The sequence below is a fragment of the Xenopus laevis genome, chromosome 7L, assembly GCF_017654675.1.
Source record: "Xenopus laevis strain J_2021 chromosome 7L, Xenopus_laevis_v10.1, whole genome shotgun sequence".
Classification (NCBI taxonomy): Eukaryota; Metazoa; Chordata; class Amphibia; order Anura; family Pipidae; genus Xenopus; species Xenopus laevis.
The window spans coordinates 24,974,045-24,998,418 of NC_054383.1; the positions used below are offsets into that span (position 1 = coordinate 24,974,045).

The following is a 24,374-nucleotide window of genomic DNA, read 5'->3' on the forward strand; positions in this document are numbered from 1 at the left end:
ATGGAGTTCCATGACCATATAGTTTTTAGACAAGTCAACTCTGAGATGACTGCTAATATCAGTGAGTCATGTGACAGAAATGACATCACTGTGCACGGATTATAACTGATGTCAAGTGTCAGATAAAAGCAGAGCATGGAAGGGGACAGGCATGCTGCCTCGGAAACTTCTGATTGGACTGTTATTCCAACTTTAGTAGTTTCCTTTAAAACTTTGAGGGATTTAGAATTTTCTTTTATTGTGAAAATTTTGTTTTTGGGTTTATGTCCCCTTTAATTGAGTCTGCCCCTATCTCTTGTACATTCCAATCCCACAGTTTTCTAGTGACAGTTGCCTAAAGGTGGCCATACACGGATAGATCCGCTCGTTTGGCGATGTCGCCAAACGAGCGGATCTCCCTCCGATATGCCCACCTTGAGGTGGGCAATATCGGGCTGATCCGATCGTGGGCCCTAAGGCCCAACGATCGGATCCTAGCGTTCGCCAAACGGGCGGTCGGATCGCGGGACCGCATCAACGAACAGATGCGGCCGCGATCCGACGGGATTTTTAACCCCATCCGATCGAGATCTGGCCGACTTTCGGCCAGATCTCGATCGGGGAAGCCCGTCGGGGGCCCCCATACACGGGCCAATAAGCTGCCGACTTGGTCTGTCGGCAGCTTTTATCGGCCCGTGTATGGCCACCTTAACAAGTAAGTGCACCTACTCTAGGAGGCAACATCCATGCAAGAGGACAGTGGTCCCCCAGCTCATTGAGATACAAATCACCATTGCCATTGCTCTCATGCTGGCTGCCCAAGGCCTTCCTTATGACCTTCTACAGCCCTAGTGGTATCATCCTGTCAGGAATCCATTAGGGACTGTGGCCTATGAACCCAGAGTCATCAATGGCAGACAACCATATGGTCGATCTACAGTGGTCACGGCCCACAGTTCAGAGTGGAGCCAGTACCTGTTTTAAAGGGGTTGTTAACCTTTAGATTAACTTTAAGTATGATGTAGACATTGTTATTCTAAGACAGTTGCTCTTTGTTTCTCCAGTTTCTGTCAGCAGCTGGTTGTTAGGGTCTTATTTACCCTAGCAACCGGCAGTGATACGAATAAGAGATGAAAAACAATATGTTATCCAGAATGCTTGGGACCTGGGGTTTTACAGATAACGGATCTTTCTGTAATTTGGATCTTCATTAGTGCCGGGCGAATTTATTCACTAGGCGCAAATTTGTGGCGAACTTTGCCGTTTCGCCGGCGGCGAATAAATTAGTGAATTTGCGCCGAAATTCATCGGCGTTGGAAAAAACGGTTTTGACAAAGTTTTTTTGCCGGCGCCCATTTTGATGTGGGCAAATTGTGGCTAAATCACTGTTTCGTGAATTTTTCGCCGGTTTTGCAAATTTCACAGGAAATTCGTGGCGAAACTGAACAAATTCGCCCAGCACTAATCTTCATACCTTATGTCTACTAGAAAATAACTTAAATATTAAATAAACCCAATAGGCTGGCTTTGCTTCCAATAAGGATTCATTATATCTTAGTTTGGTTGAAGTACAAGGCACTTTTTCAGGGGTCCCCAACCTTTTTCACCCGTGAGCAACATTCAGATGTAAAGAGAGTTGGGGAGCAACACAAGCATTAAAATTTTCCTGGGTAGTGCCAAATAAGGGCAATGATTGGCTATTGGTAGCGCCTATGTGGACTGGCAGGAGGCTCTGTTTGGCAGCACATCTGGTTTTTATACAACCAAAACTTGCCTCCAAGCCTGGAATTCAAACATAAGTACCTGCTTTGAGACCACTGGGAGCAACATCCAAGGGATTGGAAAGCAACATGTTGCTCATGAGCTACAGGCTGGGGATCACGGCACTATTTTATTACAATAGAGAAAAAGGAAATCATTTTAAAAATTTGGATTATTTGGATAAAATAGAGTCTATGGGAGATGGCCTTCCATAATTCGGATCTTTGTGGGTAACGGGTTTCCATATAACGAATCCCATTCCTGTAATAATAGGACTGTAGCATCTCAGAGCAATAGTTTTTGGCTGCCAGGGTCAGTGTCTGGCATTCGAAAGCTTGAAAGAGTCAGAAGAGGAAAGCAAATAATTAAAAAAAAAAAAAAAACTATATAAAATAAATAATGAAAAGTAACTGCAGCACTGCAAGGAATATGGCATTCTGTTGCATATTTAAATTTAACCTAAAGGAGAACCACCCCTTTAACCAGTTTTCCCATAGGACACAGCAGTGTGACTCTAAATTAAAGGAATTGTTCAGTATAAAAATAAAAACAGGGTACATAAATAGGCTGTGCAAAATAAAAAATGTTTCTAATATAGTCAGAAATGTAATGTATAAAGGCTGGAGTGACCCGATGTTTAACATAATAGCCACAACACTACATCCTGTTTTTCAGCTCTTGCTTTCCACTGATTGGTTACCAGGCATTAACCAATCAATGACTTGATGGGGGCCACATAGGTCATATCTGTTGCTTTTGAATCTGAGCTGAATGCGGAGGATCACTTGCAAACTCACTGAACAGCTATGTCCCATGTGGGCGCCCCTTAAAGTCACTGACTAACTCAGAGTTAGAGAGCTGAAAAGCAGGAAGTAGTGTTCTGGCTATTATGTTACACATCCAGTCACTCCAGCCTTTACATTACATTTTTGTTTAACTATATTAGAAACTTTTTTTTATTTTGCACAGCCTATTTACCCAGTTTTTATTTTTACACTGTATCGTTCCTTTAAGGGCTTAGTAAGAGAGGACCAGATGATGGGACAGGCGCTAACAGGGGGCACAGTCAAGGGCCAAGGCACTATTAACTTACCCTTAAGAGTCATGGCCTGCACTTATGTTATTATATACATGGAACCTCCCCCATGTTTGCTCATGGCTTGCATAGAGGTACCAGGAAACTATATCAACATCTCCTTATAGGTGGCCTAGTGCTTCAGGAAAATTCTGGTGCATAGGGTTCCTATAGCGATATCACATGCTATTCAAGCACCAAAAATATTTTTTATGTTGCTGATAGAAAGAAAGCAAAGGAAACTGTACCTGAATAGGTCCTTGTCATCCTTGGCTTTAGCCTTAAAGGGCCCCATCCTCGCTACATTTACCAGAAGTCTTTACCTCCATGAGACCCAGCTGTACTCCTGGCTATATAGATGATATTGATCAAAAAATAAAGTGAGCCATATGCATCCCATTCCAAAGGCAGAACTTGTGTAATGAATTAATTAGTAATCAGCACTTACTGCCTGCGAGGAGGAGCAGAGTACAATTATTCTGCTTGCCTGTCGTCGCACAAAGGAAATGGATTCCATGCGGAAAGATGATATATTCTCTATCGACTTTGTGCCACAGATTATTATGGATGTGCTCCTCCTCAAGGAGAGGACACAGGGGAATAAAAATGGTGTCAGAGCCAGGAACAGCTCAAAATAATAAGAGAAAAACCCAAACCTGACCAGCTAATCGAGGGAAGGCTGCTGGAAGCAGTTGCAACATTGCAGCAAATGGAGATACTGAATGCTGGATACTGGTTGGACAATGTCCTGTTAATGTGAAAAAGAACAGAGTGAACCTCAGGCTTTACTGAAATGGTACAAGGGTTGATTGGATTTGTACCGCTATTTAGGGTAAATGTTATTTGGCTCCCGATTGCAAATTGTTTCTTAGGTAGCCCCCCAAACATTAAATAAGATGCCCTCTTTCACAAATACTAAACGGAGACATTAGTTCTGACCCTCTATATTAATGACCCTTTTACAACTGCTGAGTTTGTGTCCCCTAATAATAGTCTGCCCCTGGCTCCAAGAAATCGTACTGCCTGCTTTAGTCCCGGGTTACACCTAAACTTTAGGAATAAGACTTAAAGGAACAGTCAACCCAACAAAAATTAAAGTGTTTTAAAGTAATGAAAATATCATGTAGTGTTGCCGTGCACTGGTAAAACGGCTGTGTTTACTTTAGAAACACTACTATTGTTCATATAAACTAGGGATGCAGCGAATCCACTATTTGGGATTTGGCCGAATCTCCGAATCCTTGGTGAAAGATTCGGCCGAATAACAAACCGAATCTGAATTTGCATGTGCAAAATAGGGGCAGGAAAGGAAAAAGTGGGGAAAAAAAATCTTTTGTGAAGAAGAGTCATATGATTTCCCTACCCGCCCCTAATTTACATATGCAAATTAGGATTCGCATTCCGTTCGGCCAGGCACAAGGATTTGGCCGAATCTCAAACCTGCTGAAAAAGGCCGAATCCTGAACCAAATCCTGGATTCGGTGCATCCCTAATATATACAAGCTGCTGTGTAGCAATGGCGGAAATTGAAAAAATTCTAAATAGTAGATAACACCATTATGTTCTACAGTCTTCAAAATAAAACAGCACGCACTCCTGCGACCATAGCCATGAGGATAAAAATTGTAACTTTATTCCATATAGTTAAAAAGTAAGCGTCCTAACGCGTTTCGTATCAACAGATACGTAATCATAGGCACATATGTGCCTATGATTACGTATCTGTTGATACGAAACGCGTTAGGACGCTTACTTTTTAACTATATGGAATAAAGTTACAATTTTTATCCTCATGGCTATGGTCGCAGGAGTGCGTGCTGTTTTATTTTGAAGATTGAATTTGCCTAAGCTACGGGTTCGGGGCACGGCACCCGGACCATTTGGCTAATCCGGTGAGTTATAGCCCTTCGGCTGTTTTCCGTTCATTAACCAATTCAAGTGAAGGGCCTGGGGTCTGGACACCCAGGTCAAACCTTTCCGCTTGGTAAGAATTGCCAAGCGTCTCATTTAATAACATACTATTTTCATTTACAAGGGATTTAACCTGTGAAATTTAAAAGTAATCTTAAATTAGTTTTGCTTTAATGTATGTGTCCATATTTGTCCAGAGAAGATTAGAGCCGGTTTTTCTTCTTTTTCATTATGTTCTACAGAGCTTATTTGCTGTGTAACCTGAGCCTTTTCTCCTTTGAATGGCTGCCCCCATTTGCTACACAGCAGCTTATTTATATAAACAATAGTAGTGTTTCTGAAACAAACATCAGTTTTACCAGTGCAGGGCAACACTGCATTATATTTTTAATACTTTAAAACTCTCATTTTTTTATATTACTGTTCCTTTAAATATATACTGCAACCGCTTGTCAATCAAGGTCCCACTGGGCCTTAACATCCCCTCCCATTAGCCAAATGTATGGAGACTGCATAAGGGACACATGGATTATGGCTGCCTTCTATTGTTCTGATTGGCTGTGTAAAGCAAATCAGCTGTGGCTCCTTTTCACTTCCTCATCTGCTCACTCACCATCCTAATTATCATAAAATATGAGATTGATTATCAGAAAACCCATGATCCAGAAAGCTCAGAAAGGCTCTAATAATAAAACAATGGTAACCAATCGACATGAATCCATTTTAGTAGCAAAACAATCCTACTGGGTATAACGTTAATCTTTGACAAAGAATGGTGATCCAAATTTAAAAAAACCCTCATCCAGAAAACCCCAGATGCCAAGAATTCTGCATAATAGATCCCATACACACACAGAGTATATAATGAGTGGGTCCCTAAGCTCAGCACAGAGCATGTGCAGTGAATCAGCAGAAAAGAAGTTGGGGAACTACTGGGGCATCTTTCATTACCAAAAACTTTACAATTTTTTATCGGGTGTTTAGAAATTCCCCCCACCCTCATCACAAATCTTTACTGCTAAAGGGCAGTGCTGGTAGATTTGTGGTTGGTACAGAAGCCCAAACATAATGTGTAACAAGTCTCTTCTACCTTTTTGGAGGACTTTAAGTGTGGGTTAAGAAGCCTGAGGCTGTATGGAGAAATCAGTAACACGTTATTAGGGACTGCTGCCATCTAGTGGATGATTATTCCATTTTAAAACAACATGAACTCTATCATGTATATGTATATATATGTATTGATATTTAATATAAAGTTACAATACACGGCTTTATATTAAATATCACATTAAGTGGCAGCTGAGAAACCAGTGAACTATATCAGCATCGCTATTCCTTATTCTGCACACGGTTCTGCAGGGCAAAAAAGTTCCTATAGAGATATTTGCACATCAGATGTTATTCGAGCACCAGAAAATATTTATGTTGCTTAGAGAAAGCAATGGAAACAGAGGTCACACTGGGAAAAACCTGGTGGGTCCCCACTCCCTACCTGAATCCCGCCACTGCTTAAGTCTTTAACTTAATGAGACTCAGCTGTACTCCTGGCTATATAGATGATAATGATCAAAAAATAAAGTGAGCCATATGAATCCCATTCCATGTGCACTTGTGTGATGAATTAATTAGTAATCAGCACTTACTGCCTGCAATTGTCATAGTACAAACATTTCGAAATCGGGCAACTCCCAAAAAAGATGGTAAGTTTGAGAGCAATAGAAGATGCCCCAGTAGCTCCCCATCTTCTTTTCTACAGATTCACTGCACATGCTCTGTGCTGCTGTCACTTACTGAGCTTAGTGACCCACTCACAATATACAGTACACATAGAATATAAACGTCACAATAATTCAGATTGACATTAAGTGACAGCTGAGAAACCTGTGAATTCTCTATCAGAATGTAACAATCAGCCCTGTAGCTGCTCTGATAGAACACATTGATATTTAGGCAGAAGTTATTTTCTTACCCGGTCACGGAGTATTACAGTATAGATACAATCAGGCCAGGACTATCTGAACTTACATGTTAAACTGGCCATAGACGCAAAGATCCGATCGTACAAATCAACGTATGATCGGACTTTCCCATCTCCCGACCCACCACTAACCATTCAGATCAAAGTCTTACCATTCCGATCAAATAAAGTATTAAAAGAACAGATCAGCCGATGTTCTACCTCTGACAGCAATCGTACGATAGTTATGTCTGATAAAGCTAGTGACAGTCTCCCACTGAAAATCGTACGATCGGCAATACATGCAGAGATATTATCGGCAGGCGACAGAAATTTTCTAACCTGTCCGATCGACCAAACGACCGATCTCCGCTGGACGAAAAATGTCGGGACTCACCACACACGGTCCGAAAATCGTACGAATCCACGATTCATACGATCGGATGGTTGCGTCTATGGCCAACTTTAGAGACACACAGTGAAAAGACATATAATGGAAACAACAAAAACTATCTATCTCTGCCAAAGGCTTAGGAACAATGCAGAATGTGTGTTGCCAAATAGCTGTGTAATAGAAAGGGTTAAATGGGTGCTATACAGGTATGTGATACAGAAAGCTCTGATTTCCAGAAAGGCCATCTCCCATAGACTCCAATTTTTTTTTCTTTCAAATAATCAATTTTTAAAAAAAAAAAAAAAACCTTGTACTTGATCCCAACTAAGATACAATTAATCCTTATTGGAAGCAAAACCAGCCTATTGGGTTTAATGTTTACATGATTTTCTAGTAGACTTAAGATCCAAATTACAGAAAGATCGGTTATCTGGAAAACCCCAGATCCATAACAGGTCCTGTATGATAAATACCCTTATGAACCTGTTAGATATCTCATTAAGATCACATTGAAGAGGGGAGGCTCTAAATGAACTGTATGAATGTTATAAGGTATGTATACCTTTACAAACCATAAGATTTGCTTATTTGGCAAGTTCAATATAAACGATTGGAAATTTCCTCCCATCTCCAATGTGCCCACCAAAGGGGGCGATTTCAGAATAACTTGATTTGGCCCTAGGGCCAACAATCGGATTACAACTACAGGGCACTGTTGGGTGAGGACCGACATGAAAATCAAACCTGCCTAATCAACATCTGCTCTATTCTAGCCCCATGCCCAGTCAGACAGCTGCCGAATCTCTCTAAATGGACCCGAATTGCCAGTGTATGGCCATCTTAACAGTAACGAAAAATGTCTGGGCTCCATCTGTTGTTAAAGGGGTTGTTCACATTTGCGTTAATGTTTAGCATGATGTAGAGAGTGATATTCTGAGGCAAGTTGCAATTAGTTTTCATTTTTTATTAATTTGTAGTTTTTGAGTTATTTAGCTTTTTATTCAGCAGCTCTCCAGTTTGCAATTTCAGCAATCTTGTTGCTAGGGTACAAATTACTATAGCAACCATGCATTTATTTGAATAAGAGTCTGCAAAGGGAATAGGAGAGGACCTGAATAGCAAGATAAATAAAAAGGAGCAATAATTAAAATGTTCTGTAAGGCTAAACAGTTAGTTTTTAGAGAGGGGGGGGGGTCAGTGACCCATGTTTGAAAGCTGGAGTCAGAAGAATGCAAATAAAAACATCCAGAATCAATCAAGATCAAAGGAAAAGTTGCTTAGAGCTCGCCATACTATAACATACTAAAGGTTAACTTGAGGGCGAACCATCCCTTTAAAGGAGAGAAAAACCCTTATTTTAAAAAAAAAAAACACACTCCTACCCCCCTACCCCACATAGCGGACCCTCTAGTCTTCATTGGCATCCAACCCCTCCCTCATTTTGTCCCATGTTGAAGTGATGGACTCTGGAAATTAAAGTCCCTTTGCTGCCCATGGTGGGTGCTGAACAGATTCTTTGGGAAGCAGAGGTCAATAGAATAAAAAGTCACCATACCAGCGCATTTAATACAATGTGGTTTCTGTGAGCAGAGAAGTGGGTTCTTACATCTGAGCTACAGAATATTTAATTGGAGGACCCGGGTCGTTATTTTAAAAAATATATTTTAATGCAGTAAGAATACAGGAGAGAAGATTTAGTGATTCACAGAGTCGTTTGTAATCTCACCACCTACCTGCAAAAAAAGTGTAGGAATTTACATTAAAGGCTACATACAATATTTCCAAACAAAAACAGCTTCACTTTATAGTCTGTGGAAAAGAAAACAAGGTTAATAATAAAAACGTTAAGTTAAAAAATGGGTGGGGAAAAAAAAATTAAATTAGGCGACAGGATTCATTAAGGTGAAACCCATGAACAAGTGTGTTGCTCCTTAGGGACTTACAGACCATCATACATTTCATAAATACCCGAAATAATACTACGTGCAGCCTAACCAGGTGTATGCTGTGGAGAACTAGTATTAGGTTGGGCAAACAGAGTGGATTTCATGTTCGGCAGAATACTACAAGGCAATGCTTGTGAGCACTTTCATTGGCTGAAATGTTGCTCCTGTCCAGGTATATGGATTCCATGCTAACATATATGGAACATGTGTGTAAGGGATACATGGGTAAGGGGCAGCGGTTGGACCACCATGTTAGCAGTGGATTTTATGAAGTATGCCCAGTTTAAAAGATAAGTAAACCTTAAAAAAACAAAAATTTAAAATTGATGAGAGTGCTATTCTAAGCACTTGTGCAATGTACATGCATTATTTTTAATTCCAAGATATTAAAGGATACATATGCTGTTAACACAAATTCATTTTGTTACAACAGCTCCACCTGCTGGTTAGTTTCCGAAAAGTCTGAACACCAATTAGTAATTAACGGAGAAAGAAAGGGGCTGCTGTGATATTCTTCTACTTAGGAAAGATTTGAGAAAGGTTTCTAATTGTTTTTCCTAAGGAAAGATTTAGGAAAGGTTTCTAATTGTTTTTCCTAAGCAGAAGAACATCAGAGCAGTCTCTTTCTTTCTCCGGACAATTTCCTTGACTAATTGGTGGTCAGACTGGTTGGAAAATTACCAGCAGGTGGCGCTGTTGTAACAAAAATCATTCACATTAACAGAATATGTATCCTTTAATATCTTCAAATAAAAAAAAAAAGAATGTACATTGCAAAAGTGCTTAGAATAGCACTCGTCAATTTTATATTCACTTATCCTTTAAAGGCTATAGTACAACAGGTGAACTAATCTCAAAGTGCAGCCATCAAAACTCTCTTCCCCACCCGCCATCACCTCCCATTAAGAAGAGGAGGAGGAAACACACTTTGCTGGTTGACAGGCCAAGATCACACATGCTGGACCTTGTGAATGAAGGCCAACGTCGGCCATGATACTGGGAAGATCATTTCCTCTGACTTCTATAGTGGTCAGATTACCTTGTGTGTCCCTTCCAGTATCCTTATGGATTCCAGTAGGTGCCATGTTAACTAGGGATGCACCAAATCCAGGATTCGGTTTGGGATTCAGACAGTATTTGATCTTTTTCAGCAGGATTCGGACAAATCCTTAAACCTGGCTAATCTGAATTTGCATATGTAGATTAGGGGCAGTAGGGAAATCACGTGACTTTTCGCCACGTAATTTTTCCACTTTTTCCTTTCCAACACCTAATTTGCACATGCAAATTAGGATTTGGATTGGTATTCAGCCGAATCTTTCACCAGGGATTCGGCTGCATCCCAAATAGTGGATTCGGTGCATCCCTAATGTTAACCCCATGTATAACCTCAAACACTAACGACTAACAAGAAAGCATGGAACGCTACGATAGCTGTAACTGCAAACTCATTAGCCAGGATTCAGTGCAAACTACAGTTTATACTGCACGGTACTGGAACAGAGATTAACAGGGAGGAGGAAGAAATACTGTAGCCAAAAGAAAGGGCACAAACATTTTCATCAAAAATAGGTTTCAAGCAACAGAGGCCCCTAGATGCAGGACTAGGCTTGAAGCCCAGTTAATACTGGATGGCTGAGAAAATACATTGTACTGTAATACAGTAACCAGGTATGGAATGTGCCCTTTATGCCGAGCAGATTGTCAATTAACAGGGTGTCAACAAAAAATTTAAAAAAAAATAATTAAAGGTGTAGTTCATAGCAACTATTTTTTTTTACTGTTTAGAAATTATCTGCCTTCCTTTCAAGCTTTTATAAGGGGGTGGGGGCGGGGGTCAGTGACCCGGCAGCCGCACAACTAATGCTCGGTGAGGCTTAAGTTAAGTTACTTTTTTTTTTTTTTGTTACTGATCTTTCTATTCAGGCCCTCTCCTATTCCATCTTGCCCTATTCGATCTTTCAGTCTCATTCGTTCAAACCACTGCCTGGTTGCTAGGGTAAATTACACCATAGCAACCAGATAGCTGCCAAAATTCAAAACTGGAGAGCTGCTGCACAAAATGCTAGATCATAGGAAATGAAGACCAATTGTAAATGGTTTACACTTTACTTCAGGGTTAACTACCCCTTTATTCCCAAATGCAAAAACTGCCAGAAACCATGCTTTCTAAAATTAATATGACTCCACTTTGACACGAAATGGTTCTATGCTATGTTTTAAGTAATTGGACATGAAAGAACATTATAGACAGCTTGGAATCAAAAGTGAATTTAAAGTGAAACTGACAGCACTTCTGCATTATGTAGCAGTCGCATCTGCAGGATCCAATATCCAACTGCCTGAAAATAAAGACCTGGCTGCCTATTGTGCCCATTGTCTGTGCTGCCATTAAGGAGTCAATAGTCGACTGACAGTTGGGTGCTGGGATGGCACTGCTGCGTTATTTAGAAATAGGATTTATTTTATGAACAGTGTCCACGGGTTCTCAGACAAACAAAGGAAACATTGTATAGAAAGAGAATGTCTCTACAATCAGCCAGCTGAGTGTCTAAAGTCAATATGGAAGCCTAACGTTGTCATTCGCCTTGTGTTTGACGTGATATTCTTTCCTGGATTAAACATCCAATCGTTATTCCACAAATGTGCTCAATAGTGTTAAAATGTTAGGTTTGGGGGGTGATGAACGGACAAATCTGATTTCAAACTGGCTTCAGACATACATAGCGTTTAGTAAAAATAAAAAAAGTATATTTTAACTGATCAGTCAGGTTACGCTGAAAGTCCTATCAGCCTGCGTCAATGGTTTATCAGTCACTCGTGCTTTAAAAACGGCTTGGTCACTGCCCCCAAAACTTAAATTATACAGGGGACGAAGTCAGATTCAGGGGCACAGCTGAAGGCCCATCTCTCTTATTTACTGTCTACAGTTATTGTAAATGGATACCTTAACCCTATATTAACTAGTAATTAACTAGTAGATCCCAGATTAAAGGCATGGTTGCAACCTTAGCACCTATAAGAATAATAATAAAAAGTTGTCTCTAAACCGTTATCACCCAGTGTAACTAAATACATAGGCAGGGATTGTTAACCTATGAGTCAGGATAAAACAATGGGCCCCTGTGCTGTACAGAATGGGGCCTTATGATCCACTTTAGTAAAGTTCTTCCAACAATAGACATTAAAGGAGAACTAAACCCCCCGTTAAATCAAAAATCCCCATCCCCTTCCGGCCATTGGCCCCCCTCACTGCTTTCTGCCTCCTTAATAACCTAGCGGAAAGTATCCGTCATGTAGCTTGGCATAATTATGCAGCATAGCTAAGTGGAGCTCTTCTGCGCCATCTTCTGTATCTTCAAATACTCTTCTTTTCCTTCAGCAATCTTCAGAGTTTTCCCCGCATGCGCAGTAGGCACAAGTACCAGAGTGAAAAAGCTCTGTGTGGACGCTAGCTAACGCGAGGAACCAGAAGATACTGAAGATAGCGCTAAGGAGGGAGGAAGCAGGGAGGGGGCCAATGGGAGGAAGGGGATGGGGATTTTTGATTAACAGGGGGTTTAGTTCTCCTTTAAATAATGTGATATGGAGTAAATACTATACCAACTCTAGGGTGCAAAGGCTGCATCCCAGGTATACTCTGGGTCCCATTTGAAATGGTTTAAAGAGGAACTATCGCGAAAATAAAAATGGAATATAAGTTTCTTCATACTAAAGTAAGAAACTTTCTAAATACAAACAAATAAATATTCTGTATTGTTTCTGAAATAATCAAGTTTATATTCACTATCCCTCTCTCAGCATCTGTTTCTCTTCATTCTGTCTTCATGCAGCAGTTGGGTGTCAGATGAATGATCCAAAAAGTCTTGTAGGGGAGCTTCCTTTCCTAGCAGATTAATTAGAGCTCACTAACAGATTCCAGAACAAACAAAATAACTGCCTTTTGCAAAAAGTCTACATGTAGAGAGACAGGATTTCTGGTGATTTTAATAGAGTGAGCTTTAATACATCTTCTAGGTAAAAGGAGCCCCCTATAAGATATATTGGATCATTCATCTGACACCCAATTTCTGCATGAAGACAGAAAACAGATGCGGAGAGAGGAATAGTGGAGATAAACTTGATTATTTCAGGAACTGTACAGAACTTTTAATTGATTGTATTTAGAAAGTTTCTTTTTTCAGTATGATGAAGTCAATATTGAATTTAGATTTTCGCAATAGTTCCCCATCAAGAAAACAGCCATCAGGATTGTCATGTAACATTTGGCAACCAAAAGCACAACTACTCCTATTAAGACAATTACAGTTAGCAAACTGTAAAACAAAAGCAACGTTTTTCTTTTCCGGGCCATGGAACAACTTTCCCAATCCAGTCGGTTCAATAAAGTAAATTGAAACTGTGCGAGTTTCCCCAGTGGGTGTACAAGGGCACCCGGTATAAGTAAATTTATACTTATGAAATATGTTTTTCGAGCAGATTAGAAGGACTCACTCGCATTGAATACGAGACATTTATGATCAGGCCCAGACTATGCCTTGTCATATTAGACAGAAAGCCCTGCTTGTCAGAGGGAGTCTGAATGAAAAGACTCTCACAGTAGTAAACAGAAGCCAAACACCCTTGACACTGGATGCTAAAAATATAAAATAGGGCTGAAATGTCACGTACATTCCAGTCGTCTCTAGATGCGGAGATTGTGCAGTAATTGCTTTCCTTTGGCTTTGTTTACAGCGGTGATGGAGCTGCTGAAAGTGGGGGGAAAGTCCACTGTGATGTCCCTGTATCTAACAGAAATGTCAGCGCTACTCCACCTTTAATTGAGTGGGTTATCAAATACTGTGTTGGGTAGAATGGAGATCTTCAGCTTTTTTTCTGGCCAGCTGTATTCCTTCGGTAGTTTCATCTAGGAAAAACAAGAAGATTTTTAATCAAAATACAGAAAATGATCTACAATTTTAAACCATTCTTATTTTCCCAATTAAGTTATCCAGGCTTTAAAAATAGCATCAGCTATTGTGCATTTAAAGATCACTTTACTGTTCAAGCTTCTGGCTGATTGTAAGTAATCAGCACTGAAATTATCAACAGACACATTTCAAGCTATTAAAAAAAACAAAAAAAATGACTGCGTGTAGCAAGGAATTACTTTTACTGATTCAATGTAACAATGGAAAACATTCACCAAGGGACCTTCAATGCAAAAATACCCAATTCACACAGATACATTTACATCAGATAGTACAAATTAGAGAAGTACCGAATTCAGGATTCGGTTCGATATTTCGCCATTTTCAGCAGGATTCAGACAAATCCTTGTGCCTGGCCGAACCAAATCAGAATTCTTTAAATCATGCGACATATTTTTCCCACCCCCGCCACACTGATTTCAAAGCAGAAAAGAGAGAAGGCTACTGCCTATTTCCACTAGCTGATTTAGCCCCCCCCCCCCCGTTTTGGCCCTATCTTAACTCATTAAAATTCAGAGAGATGATCAAGTGTCTAAAAATCAAAATGGTTTTGTCAAGTAATTTTAGCCCTAGTCTGTACTCAGCTTGTGGATAAGCGCGGGGGGGTGACTCTGCCCCAACGCATTTACACCACTGTAGTGGCTTAGGTGCAGGCAAATGGAGCAGATTTTGGTGCCGGAATGCACACCTTTTTTGGTGCCAAAACCCGCTTCATGTGCCTGCACAGATGCCGACACAGTGGCTCCAGGTGCAGGTAGGCGGATTGGAGCACAGGGGATGAATTCAGACCTGTATTTATCAACAGGCCAAGATTTAGGCTGTTGTGTCTGTAGCCTTAAGGAAAGTATATAGTTCAATTTTATAAAGCAGAAGTTAGTCACCCGATGAAATGTTAATTAATTTTTGCCCACTTTAGAGCGTTTGCCCTATGCACAGTCCACCCCCAATATCACACAAGCCAGTGACCACTTACTTCCTCTAGAGAGCTTAAATCTTCTAAATCTTCCAGCATTTTTTCAACTAACTCCTCTGTCAACAGAATCTGGAAAGATAAAAGGTTTAAGTTCTTGATGGATACTATCCCGGACTGAACTGCAAAAAATCGACAAAGCTATTTATCAAAAACAATATCCATGTTATCTTCCGATGAAGAAATGGAGATGATCTCTGGCTGGTAACAGAATGATTATGTGGGATTTTATTTGTAGTACTATTTATACACATTTGTGTTCAATCACATGACAGGGTCTGCCACAATATTCCTCCAGGTAACCAGTTAAACCTCATCCAATGTTTAGTAAAACAGTCTCTTATGATGGGCTGAATTAAATGTCAAAGCAGCAGTTATTTAGAGGATTATGACCTTGCCTGCAGCACTACTCTCGCTCCACCACTGTGCCGTTAGTATGTATCCATATGCTTGATACACAAGGACACAGTTATGGGATATGCAATCAGTGTCTGGCCCACTGGGATACCAGGAAAACTCCCAGTGGGCCCAGGTGTCAGTGGGCCATCATTCTGCTAAACATATGGCCTATTACATCCCATAGACGCAAAGATCCGATCGTACGAATCAACGTACGATCGGACTTTCCCATCTCCCGACCCTCCACTAACCATTCAGATCAAAGTCTTTACCATTCCGAACAAATAAGAACAGATCACCCAATTTTCTGCCCCTGACAGCAATCGTACGATACTTATGTCTGACAACACTAGTGACAGTCTCCCACTGAAAATCGTACGATCGGCAATACACGCAGAGATATTATCGGCAGGCGACAGAAATTTTCTATCCTGTCCGATCGACCAAACTACCGATATCCGACGGACGAAAAATGTCGGGACTCTCCACACATGGTCCGAAAATCGTACGAATCCACGATTCGTACGATCGGATCTTTGCGTCTATGGCCAGCTTAAGAGGCTAAATAAATGGAATAATAGATTATAGTATGCAAAGAAAAGAGACTAATAGATTAGAGGTTGGGTGAGGAAGAATAATAGTACTGAGAGTCGGACAAAGTTTTTTTCAAAGTTTTTTTTTTAGGGGCCCCAGGTCTAAGGTTTTTGGGTGGGCCCCTTAATTTAAAAAAAAAAAAAATCCTACCCCACAGAGCCCCCTCCCTCCTCCCACCAGCCTAGCTGCCCCCCTGGGCAAATCCCCCTAACTCTTTACTTATTCCTCAGTGCAAATTCTGTCCACAGTTCACAGGTGTAATTTTCAGCCGCTTCCGCAATCTTCGGAATGAGTCCGACGCTTCTGCAATTTTTGTGAGTTTCAGCGCATGCGAAGTTCTCGCGAAACGGAAAATTGCTCCAACTGCGCATGCCCCGCTTTGCCGGTTTCATTCTGAAGGTTACCAAACAGAAGAAGAAGTGAACTCCACTGGACAGAATCTGCACGGAGGCTAAGTAAAGAGTTAGGGGCATTTGCCAGGGGGCAGGAGGGTCTATGAAGGGTAGGGTTTTTTTTTTATTAAGGGTTTGTTTTGCTTTAAAATCCCATGACTCCTTCAGATGATGCTGGGAGGCATTGTTTAAGACTTTTGCAAACTATGACCAACAATGCAAATTGCTTTATGTAGAAGTTTTCCCATTAAGGACTTAAATGACCACCTTTTAGTGGAAAAACAGACTCTTTTCATTGCTCATTACTCGTTACTCAAGGTGGTATCAATTCTTAAAGGGGTTATTTAAATTCACTTTTAGTATGATGTAGAGTGATATTCTGAGACAACTTTGCAATTAGTTTTAATTTTATTATTCGTTTTTTTTTGTTATTTAGCTGGTGCTACGGTCCAAATTATCCTAGCAACCATGCATTGAGACTGGAATATGAATAATAGAGGACCAGAATAGAAAGATGAGTAATAAAAAGTAGCAATAACAATACATTTGTAACCTTACAGAGCATTTGTTTTTATATGGGGTCCATGACTCCCATTTGAAGGCTGGAAGGAGTCAGAAGAAAGAGGCAAAACATTCAAAAACTATAAAAAAAAAGAAAAAATTAAGGCCAATTGAATAGTTGCTTAAAAAATTAGCCATTCTATAAAATATTAAAAAAAGCAAACCACCCCTTTAAGACAATGGTTTGTTTTAGATGTCAGAGCTTCATGCAATCAGATTCTGTCAGGCTCTGATTCTTCATGGCTCCTAAGCCCTGTGTACATAAAGCCTATAGGACATTAAAGTTCTGGATGTTTTAAAAAAAAGTGTCAGTTTTAGGTCTATGGACTCTTGAGTGTTTGCTTGCTATGTTTTTCAGCTCAGCAACAGAAAATAAAGCTCTACTGACACTGCAAATCTAAAAAGTTCCCCCGAGTGCCAGATACCTGAAAATTTACACTACAAATGGAGATGGGTGTTTTGTCTCACTGAGTAATTTTATTATTTTCCAAAATGTTAACACAAAGTAAGTAAATGTCACCTGTAGCCACGGTCCATGTGCTGCATATGGGTGCTCCTCTGTAGCAAAGGCTCCTTCTACTCCAGTAGACACAAATGTGATTGCTGTATCTCCAGTAATGCTTTTATATGTAAAGTGCCTTCCATGCAACAGCCTACCTCTAAGGTGAAAAGCACAAAATTCAGATTATAAAAATATTCAAACAATTTTCCAAAGCAAACTTTTCTGTACAAGTATGGGATCCGTTATCCGGAAACCCATTATCCAGAAAGCTCCAAATTACAGAAAGACCATCTCCCATAGACTCCATTATAATCAATATTCCGATTTAAAAAATTTTTTCCTTGTACTTGATCCCAACTAACATAATGAATCCTTATTGGAAGTAATACCAGATTATTGGCTTTATTTAAAGTTTACATGATTTTCTAGGTATGAAGATCCAAACTACGGAAAGATCTGTACCTGTACCACATTCTGATTCCCCTAAATATAATGTACTAAAAACAATGCAATGTTTTGTCTAGGAATGCACCGAATCCACTATTTTGGATTCGGCCGTACCCCCGAATCCTTCCGAAAAGATTCGGCTGAATATCGAACCGAATCCTGATTTGCATATGCATATGCAAATTAGGGGTGGGAAGGGGAAACCGTTTTTTTACTTCCTTGTTTTGTGACAAAAAGTCATGTGATTTACCCCTCTGCCACCAATTTGCATATGCAAATTAGGATTTGGTTCGGCCGGACAGAAGGATTCGGCTGAATCCTGCTGGAAAAGGCCGAATCCTATACTCGGTGCATCCCTAGTTTTATCTACTGTGTGCGCTCTGCTCCCTTTACTGCAGTGTTGCACATCTTTCTGGGGAGGAAACAACTTTGATGTCAAATATAAAGGGCAGATATAGAATGAAAGGAGACATAGATGCATGACTACTGTGCAATTTCTCTGTTCTTCAATAGACTATACATCCCTCCATTTGTTGAACAACTCCCAGAACTATGGAGTAAAAATTGCAGTCCACAGAATGCAGGGAAAACGATACAAAAACCATTCAAAGGAATACATATAAAACTGATTGAAACAACTAATTTTCTATAAGTATATTCATACTTACTTCAAACAAAGTGGAATGAGTGCTCCAGACTCCTGGTTGAACTTGAGGTGCACACTCTCAAGCTGCCGTGTGCGGACTAATTCATGAGGAATAATGGCTGCAGAACTCTCACTTTCCAAGTTGTCTTTACGGCTCCTTGTGAAGACAAAACCAATTGGAGGAAATGAGAATCACCGTTAACAGGATACCCTACATATTTTGCAAGAAAAATGCCTGACTGAATAGGAAACACAGCGCATACCTAGTCACTGAAATATATAAATGTATGTGGAGCTGACCTTATGGCTACACTTTACTGTGACACTACTAAAATGGAAAGGAATGGACCCGACAAAAGGACATACCTTGCTCCCCCCAAAAAGCTGTGTGCAATGTTATACAACACATATGATTTTATTGTGATAGAACACCAGTGTCAGACTGGCCCACCGGGATACCAGGAAAACTCCCGGTGGGCCCTCTTGTGTCTAACCATTTAGCATATTTTATGGTCATTCCCTGTTTATTTATGGGGAAAAAATGCTTGAAGGCAGTAACATCAAACATTTTTTTTAAAAAAATTGGTTAGTATACAATGACAAATAAACACCAAGACAAATTAAACTTTTGAATTGCAAAGCCTTTATTAAGAAATAACTTACCGAAACTCCACTTCCGCTCCTCTTCAAAAAAGGCGACCATCCATCCTGCAGTGCTTGATTTCTCCTCCCTGGCTATTCTAGTGACAGTGAGTCTGCAGCACTTCCCCTATTCCAAGCAGCAACAGGTACTGGGAGAGCCGGATCATTGAGGCGTGCATGCTACTTGCTCCCCATCACTGTGCCCAACTGAGTGTGCCCGGGGCTGGCAGTGCCCGCTGCTGAATCCTCCCAGCCAGTTAGGATTCAGGATATAAAGATTGGAAACAGCATCTTGTCTCCTACTCAGTGCTGTGCCCAAGGTAGAGAGTCCGGACAGCAGCAGCATGTCCAGCGGCAGCCCCCACAGCATTCCATCCAACAGGTCCATGAGTCTGGAGGCTGCCCGCTGCTGCAGGAGAAGGCGAGGATTCAGGAAAGGAATCCTCCGCTGTGACGGCAGCTGGAGGAGGCACATTCACTCTCTTTATCCTTGTTATTGGGGCCACATGGGATAAGCTGATCTCTCCTGATGGTGCTCACGGGTCGGTGTCTGTGACTGAACAAATGAGACAACTGCCGAACACCATTTGCCAAACGACAGAGGGAAGGAAGCGGCTGCAGTAAGCCTCCCTGTAGTAACTACGTAACTGGTTACGTTCCCTGCTATGAATTATGAAGTAGGGCTGTCAGAATCAGGCTTATTCCCTCTGGCAAAGAGGCGCGGGACATGCACAGACATCAGGCCAATACAAGCGTCTCTATGGGCATCACTGTCTCGCAGAAATACAAAGAGGCAACCGGTCAGGGTTAAAGGGCAACCCAGTACTATGGAAAGGGACCCTAAGGCATCAAGCTCAATATCTGTGTCCCTTCTACTGTATCAAGTGGTACCCCTGTTTTTTTTCTTTTATAAATTGTCAGTAATTGTAACTAAAGTCAGTTCTTATCTAGATAATAAGCTGCTTCTGCTACATTGTTTCAGGAGTCAGAATCAGCAGTGCGGAGTAGAGTCCTGCGAGGTTCCATTTATTGGAACCCGTACCCACAATCTGAAACCCGGACACGCAACCCGCTTTCTTACCCGATTGGAACCTCTACCTGACCAGACCCGCAAGTACCTTATCCGCAACCTGGACCCGCGACCTGCTGACCATCAAGAATCAAGAAGTGCTGTCATTGTAAACCGGAAGTGACATCATCGGAAGTAGGCATGATTAGGAAAACAAAGAGTAAAACAGGAAGTGCTATCATTATGTGACATCATCAGAAATAGGCGTGATCAGAAAAAAGGAGTAAAAAATCTCTATTGAGAAGACCCGCGGCCCGACCCACGACCCAAGGAACCACCGACCAGCATCTAAACCTGCACCCGGAACTTTTACGCGCAACCCGCAGGGTACCACAGGGTTTTGCGGGTACCTGACCCACTGCAGGACTCTAGTGTGGAGAATAGAAACAGATATTGTCCTTCAGCAACCAGGACCAGGGTACTATTCTTGTACTGCACATGTGCACAGCCCAGGGCAACTGCAAGGCCGTTGGGAAAGGAGATAAGATGGCAGCGTAGCACTCGCTAGAAATAGTATAGTATAGTAATAGTTTTTTAAGATAAGTATGAGCAGTACCAGACACTGGGTCTGAGGTTATTGATTGTTATCACCTTTTTTATTGGCTTCCCCAGTGGTTAAACCTTTCCTTATCCTTTAAAACACTGAAAGCTTTTACATAATGTATATTATTTTTATGTGTATGTTTGGAACTATTGTTTCTTTCTAATGCAAAATAACAGTTTAAGAGTGGAAATGCCCTTTAAAGGAGACGATAGAATCAGTGTGGATGCCGCCTGCACTGATTCTAGTCATTTACTTGTTTCCAAAAGATGACGATTCTCTGTTTGAACACTGCTGTGCGGTCACATTGTTCTGGTGACCCAAGTATCCCCTGCAATGGCTTCAAGCTCAATACAGAACTTGGTTGGCTTGTGGGGCTGCTGCAGTTCTTTATTATCATGTCAGGGTGCGCTATTGGGGTTAGGGCAGCATTATTATTTGGAAAGCAGTCATTTATTCACCCTTTTATTGCACAATGCCTTGGAATATTTTGGTGCTTTATAAAAATATATTAAAGGGGAACTATCTTGAAAATTAAAATGCAATATTCGCTTCTTCATACTGAAATAAGAAACTCTCTAAATACAATCAATTAAAAATGTGTCATTGTTTCAGAAATAATCAATTTATATTCACTATCCCTCTCTCAGCATCTGTTTCTCTTCATTCTGTCTTCATGCAGTAGTTGGGTGTCAGATGAATGATCCAATATATCTTATAGGGAGGTTTCCTTTCCTAGCAGATGTATTAGAGCTCACTCAAATAACCGATTCCAGTACAAATAAAATCTAACAAAATAACTGCCTTTTGCACAAGTTCTCCTATTAAAGTTCACCTTTAATAATAATAGCCATTATAATATCACTTGCACTGGGACACCTGTAGGATCAGTATTGGACTGGCCCACCGGGATACCAGGAAAACTCCCAGTGGGCCCAGCTGCGACAATAAATAGATGGAATAATAGATTAAACTATGTAAAGAAAAGAGACTAGGAGACTAAGAGGTTGAGCGAGGAGAGAGAATAATAGTACTGAGAGTGGGCTAAGGTTTTTGGTGGGCCCCTGGTGTTCCAGTCCAACACTGAACTTGTATGTTTTTAAAAATTGATATAATAAGTGCACCATAGGATGAGCCAAAGCTAAGCATTCAAGGCTTATAGATGTGTGACAGAAGAGACAGTCATTTGTGATTTCTAGATGTGTGACTGGGGAGTATTGTTTCCCTGCCACTGGTGAAACTCTTTTTATAATGTTCCTTATATAACTCACAATATTTGTCCAAAGGGTTCTAAGGAGCCCTGTCCTTGCAGCCAAGTGGTCTGCAGATTTGGGTAAATGCCAGAGGGGCTGTTGTAAGATACCTATTTAATGGGCCTATGAGGGGCTGTTTGGGCCTCTGTGTACTTGAAATGCCAGGGCCTATTTTGTATCCCAGTGTCTATATATATATCTATATATATATATACATATATATCTCTATCTATCTATCTATCTATCTATCTATCTATCTATCTATATATCTATCTATCTATCTATCTATCTATCTATCTATCTATCTATCTATCTATCTATCTATCTATCTATCTATATCTCTCTCTCTCTCTATATATATATATATATCTCTATATCTATCTATCTATCTATCTATCTATCTATCTATCTATCTATCTATCTATAATGTTCATGGGCAGCAACACCCTCCATCAAGTCACCCAGTAGCTGCCCCTGTGCACAGAAAGATCAAGGATCAGCATGCACCATATAGTAGAGGGGAGGTGTTGGATCCCAATTACGATAAAAAGAAAGCGAAGCAGGACATATCAAACAGCCTATTGCACAACATTAGGTAAATGCAAGACACCCCATTTCTTCATTTAAATTTATGCCAATTGACTGTGTAAAGACTCCCTATAGGGGTGGAGATATAAACCAGTTACTGTTACAAAAAGAAGCCTTTTGGACACATGGATTGGGATGTGAGGCCCCAAGGGGACTGAATACTACACTCCAGTTGAACTGTTTTTTAACAGATAAACTCCAGTTGAACTGTTGATTTAGGAACGGATCAGGTTCTGTCCATTATGAGGGATTCAAGCCTATTAATTATTAATTAAGGCACTGACACTTTAAAATGCTTTAAGGATCCTATTTATTTATATTAATATGGAATTTTTTTTTTATACATTGTTGTTGTTTACTAAGACTAAGGGGGTTATTTATTAAAGTCCGAATGCTAACAACTCGAAACAATTCAAATCCGAATCTTTAGTGGGGAAAAAAACTAGAATTTTTCTAGATTTATTATACCTCCAAGTCAGAATCAGAAAATACTCTATCTTCAACCTGTCGAGGCCCTGTAGAATTCAATGGCAGAGGTCCTATTTGCAATTTGAAGATATTAAGGTTAGCGCTGGGTTTCGTACGATAATCTAAACATTTCGGGCTTTACCTCCGTTTTTACGAAAAATGTGGGTTTTTTGGGCGTTAATCCTAAAAAGTCGCACTTTTTGTGCGGCAATCAGAAAAAGTCACGTTTTTTCTCGTTTTTTTCATGCTTTTTACATGATAAATAAGGGTAAATTGTGGATTCTACTTTGGTCAGACTTTTTTTTATTTAAAACGAGAAAAATTCGGATTTTGATAAATAAGCCCCTTAGTTTCCAGCCATACAAGATTTAAATCTGCACTTGATATCACAGGCACTTTCATATTATGTGGGTGGAGGCTATTTAAGTGAGAACTATGTATGTATTTTCACCTAGAAAAAGGTCCCAATGGGGACAGAAATGTCAGTTGTACACACTATGCAATAAACATTACTTTTTTGACACTGCAAGACCTTTCGGTGCTCATTTTTGATTATTTTATATTGTTTTGAGTCATATGCCCATGTAGAACTATTGATACACTTCAATGAGGGCAGTGTCGGACTGGGGGGCCCGGGGCCCACCGGGACTTCTGTCCAGGGCCCCCCTTGCTGCGCCGCACCTTACCGTGCAGTGCGCTCCCTTCCTTCTGTGCGGTGTGCATGCGCAGACGGTGCGGTGCTGGCGCGCATGCGCAGACGGCGCGGCGCTCCGGCTTTTTTTTAATTTTACATAACACGATTGGGGTCTGGCCCGGCGGGGGCCCATGACGGGTCGGGCCCACCGGGTTTTTTCCCGGTTTCCCGCCGGGCCAGTCCAACCCTGAATGAGGGTATCTAGCAAGTACCCACCTTTTACCAATGAAGTGCACATGCTTAGCTATTGGCATTCAGTTATATTGTAACGGTCATTTTAACTAATCTCTTCTACTGTAAAAGGCACAGGTCTATACATGAACTAATATTATTAAATATGATACCAACATTTACAGCCTGATTTGATATACCCTGTATTGTTATATATGATATCTCACTATAGATATATTGTGATTTGTAAAACACTCTTTTTTTATTTGGCAATGGATTTGTCTACATTTCAGCCAGCAATAAGTAGTAATAGAGGTCTCATGCACACTATTGATGAGTGATTTGTTGGACATAAAAGCATTTATTTCAGATTTATACATTTCAGTAATATGCAACCTAAGTACATAACTACAATTCTGCATATTAATGCACAACTTAGTTTAA

The 24,374-nt window shown here is 40.5% G+C and overlaps 1 protein-coding gene across 1 annotated transcript; it reads right to left on the reverse strand.

The window, feature by feature from the left end:
• Window positions 1–8,722: 8,722 nt before the first annotated feature.
• LOC121395765 (suppressor of fused homolog) lies at window positions 8,723–23,816 on the reverse strand. The gene is made up of 6 exons (XM_041570049.1): window positions 23,752–23,816; window positions 18,527–18,661; window positions 17,430–17,568; window positions 14,967–15,035; window positions 13,695–13,929; window positions 8,723–8,810 (listed from the first exon to the last, which is right to left on the reverse strand). Exons 1-5 carry the CDS (start codon window positions 23,814–23,816, stop codon window positions 13,840–13,842), a joined length of 498 nt encoding a protein of 165 aa, XP_041425983.1. The 3' UTR covers window positions 8,723–8,810; window positions 13,695–13,839.
• Between the last annotated feature and the right edge of the window lie 558 nt (window positions 23,817–24,374).

What these genes read in the sequence shown, in the direction of transcription:
- LOC121395765 (XM_041570049.1), bottom strand. Translation starts at nt 23,816, where the DNA reads ATGCGCGCCAGCACCGCACCGTCTGCGCATGCACACCGCACAGAAGGA. An exon ending in GGAAGGGAGCGCACTGCACG is followed by an intron (nt 18,662 to 23,751) that starts GTAAGGTGCGGC and finishes TGTCTTCACAAG; the next exon opens with GAGCCGTAAAGACAACTTGG. An exon ending in ATTTAAGCTCTCTAGAGGAA is followed by an intron (nt 13,930 to 14,966) that starts GTAAGTGGTCAC and finishes TGTTTTTCCTAG; the next exon opens with ATGAAACTACCGAAGGAATA.